The 397-nt window shown below is 41.3% G+C and overlaps 1 protein-coding gene across 1 annotated transcript in view; it reads right to left on the bottom strand.

Annotated features, from left to right (window-relative positions):
• TMEM64 (transmembrane protein 64) overlaps positions 1-397 on the bottom strand; it is an 18,843-nt gene that overhangs the window by 1,078 nt on the left and 17,368 nt on the right. The window contains exon 3 of the mRNA XM_025216578.1: positions 237-341. Within this exon, the coding sequence (XP_025072363.1) occupies positions 237-341 (105 nt within the window). The remainder of the gene's footprint in view (positions 1-236; positions 342-397) is intronic.

The following is a 397-nucleotide window of genomic DNA, read 5'->3' as shown; positions in this document are numbered from 1 at the left end:
GGGAAAGAATTTTTTCATCTCTTATTCAGTAAACATAGTTATCATTGGATCAATGTTTGGAGGCTAAGGCATTTACTACCAAATTTACTACTAAGCTGCAAGCAATCAAATAACCAGGTGGAACTAAGGATTAGCAATACTGTAAGTCTAACACCAGTGGTTCTCAATGCATTTGCCATAGTGGGCAACACTTGCAGCTTTCAATGTGTCATGTGGGCTGCACCCACACTACTTACTTCCAGTGTATCCATATCCCAGGGGCTGCAGTAGTGTGCTGACTGGGCCAGCCACATGTGGGCTGAGGACCACTGCTCTAGACACTTTCTTCTATCCAATATAATCTTTGGCAAAGAAACAAAACAAAATTTCCCACAGAAATGAAATGGTTTGGAAAAAG

The sequence above is a fragment of the Alligator sinensis genome, unplaced genomic scaffold (genome assembly GCF_000455745.1).
Source record: "Alligator sinensis unplaced genomic scaffold, ASM45574v1 scaffold946_1, whole genome shotgun sequence".
Taxonomy (NCBI): Eukaryota; Metazoa; Chordata; order Crocodylia; family Alligatoridae; genus Alligator; species Alligator sinensis.
This window is presented reverse-complemented; position numbering and strand designations above follow the sequence as displayed.